A 2,146-nucleotide genomic window follows, 5' to 3' on the forward strand; every position below is an offset into this window, starting at 1 on the left:
GAGGGGCTCGCGGAGGAAGGGAAGGGGCGGCGCCGCCGCCACCGCCGCGCGTCTGTTAGGAATCAATCGTCAGGGTCAGGGGAGAAGGAACTCGTGTGGGCCTACGACCGCGGTTGGGCTTGGCCGAGAAAACGGCCCGCAAGCCCAACTGGTTCCCAAGGTGAGCGACGGCGGCGGCTGTCAGAGACCTTGAAATACCCCGCCTTGGCGCCCGAACGGTAACCGTCTCAACCGACAGCGCCGGCCTCGCCCTCTTCTCCGCCTTGCCGGAGCGCCAAGAAACCAAGAACCTCTCTCCACCGCCTCTGCTCTCTCCAGCCACCGATGGCGATGGAGCTGTGGAACGACAGGCACCACGTGTGGCTGCGGAGCCGCGGGACCGGCGACTACCTCCACGCCGACGACGACGGGGTGGGCGTCTCCCTCCAGGGGTGCCGCGCGACGCTCAACGCGGCGTGGGCGGTGCACGTCTACCACAACGACCTCGGCATGTACCTGCTCCTCCACTGCGCCGCCTACGGCACCTACCTCGCCGCCACGGCCAGGCGGGCGCCGCTCGCGCACCGCGGCTTCCGCGTCGTGCAGCGCAACTACGACCAGCCGGAGGTGCAGTCCATCATGTGGCAGGTCATCGGGGCCGGCCCTGCGACCGGGAACGCCGTCCTGCTCCGCAGCGTCGGCGGCCGCTACCTCCGCGCCAACGGCAAGTACCTCCTCGTCAACAACGCCGTCACCGTCGACGACTACGACAACATCAGCAACATGATGCACTGGATCGTCGAGCCCATCCCCGCCAGGATGGGCATGCCTGCCATTTCAGATCGCCCGATCAAGGTGACTTCGCTTCTCCGTTCTTCTCGAATTGCTTTGCTTTCGGCGGATATCCCGCGGAACTGTTTCTTGGTTCTGTTCTTGCCAAATTTGCGCTTCCACCTCCGGATTTCCAATTCTTGATTGCGTTTGTGTCTTCGATCGATCGCGAAATTCTTCAGGAGCATCTCCCCGGGGACTTCTCCGTGGTCGTTCTGCGACGCACGGTGGAGCCGTTGCGGCTGATTCGGTTCGTGCTGTCGAACAACGACGGGCTCTACCCCGAGGAGGGCTGGTCGGAGTGCCGTTTCAGGGGGAGGTCCGTGTACCGCCTGAGGAACGACCTGGCCCGCCGCCTTGGCTTCAGCCACGGGCTCTACATCCTCATGTGCGTCCGAGCGGGCCGCTACGGGAGGCTCACCCCACTCGTCCAAAACCTGCCCCGCCACCGCCATGAAGTTACCATCGAGATCGTCGTCTTCATGGAAAGGGCGCTAGGTGAGAGCCACTCTCTATGTCCCCAACTCCCTATATAGTCCCTACTGGTCTCCTTTTGGCAAGAAATACATATTGGTAGTCTTGATTGAATATGTTCTCCACAATGAGCAGATGCTGCTTGTCTTGATATTTTGGAATTGGATGTTAATCTGCTTGTGCTTGAAACAACAGTTGACTGAAACTGTTGCAGTCTGACAATCAGTTTACTGAAATAGCTGTGGCCTGAAACTGTTGCTAATTAATATGCTTCCATTACAACTTGGGACATATGCCTGAAACTATTCAATCCTGTAGATAAGTAAACACGGTTGAATGGAAACAGTAGGTATATACGTGTGCCTTGTGGATTATAAGTCTGGCTGTGTACAGATGCTAAAAGATGGTATGAGCTACCTGGTTATTTATAAACCACATGCATGTTGGTTTCATACTAGTGCATTGACTCAGTTCCTCCATTTGGTACTATTTGCCTCTAGTGAACATAATTATTATTTAGTAAACCTCGAAGAAATTATTAATCTAAAAAAGCCAAACCAGTTGACTCATCTCTCTTTTAGCCTGACAGACAAGTTGGTGATATCTGTTTAACTTTAGCCTATTCTTACTTGCCTTGAATAACCTGTGAGCAAAATCTAGGTCTATCCTACAGTACCACGTAGAAACTAGTCTATGCACATATTATTGTTTTCAGGTTCTGTTCATGAGATGTATTTTTGGTATTGTTAGAATAATTTATTTGATCAGACTCTGAGATTTAGATTGTTGTTCTCCTTCCTGTGATCTTCTTTTGCGAGAATTGCATATTGGTAGCCTTGAATTGGCTAGGCAGAATGATGTT

At 54.0% G+C, this 2,146-nt stretch overlaps 1 protein-coding gene across 1 annotated transcript; it reads left to right on the forward strand.

Moving 5' to 3' along the window:
• The first annotated feature begins 330 nt into the window (after window positions 1-330).
• LOC124697784 lies at window positions 331-1,487 on the forward strand. Its single transcript, XM_047230325.1, has 3 exons — window positions 331-834; window positions 993-1,308; window positions 1,420-1,487. Exons 1-3 carry the CDS (start codon window positions 331-333, stop codon window positions 1,485-1,487), a joined length of 888 nt encoding a protein of 295 aa, XP_047086281.1.
• The last annotated feature ends 659 nt before the right edge of the window (window positions 1,488-2,146 follow it).

This window comes from Lolium rigidum, chromosome 3 (genome assembly GCF_022539505.1).
Source record: "Lolium rigidum isolate FL_2022 chromosome 3, APGP_CSIRO_Lrig_0.1, whole genome shotgun sequence".
In the NCBI taxonomy this organism is placed as follows: Eukaryota; Viridiplantae; Streptophyta; class Magnoliopsida; order Poales; family Poaceae; genus Lolium; species Lolium rigidum.

Coding starts and splice junctions, on each gene's coding strand:
- LOC124697784 (XM_047230325.1), top strand. CDS start 331: ATGGAGCTGTGGAACGACAGGCACCACGTGTGGCTGCGGAGCCGCGGG. Junction 835..992: donor TTTCAGATCGCCCGATCAAG/GTGACTTCGCTT, acceptor GAAATTCTTCAG/GAGCATCTCCCCGGGGACTT. Junction 1,309..1,419: donor CTTCATGGAAAGGGCGCTAG/GTGAGAGCCACT, acceptor CACAATGAGCAG/ATGCTGCTTGTCTTGATATT.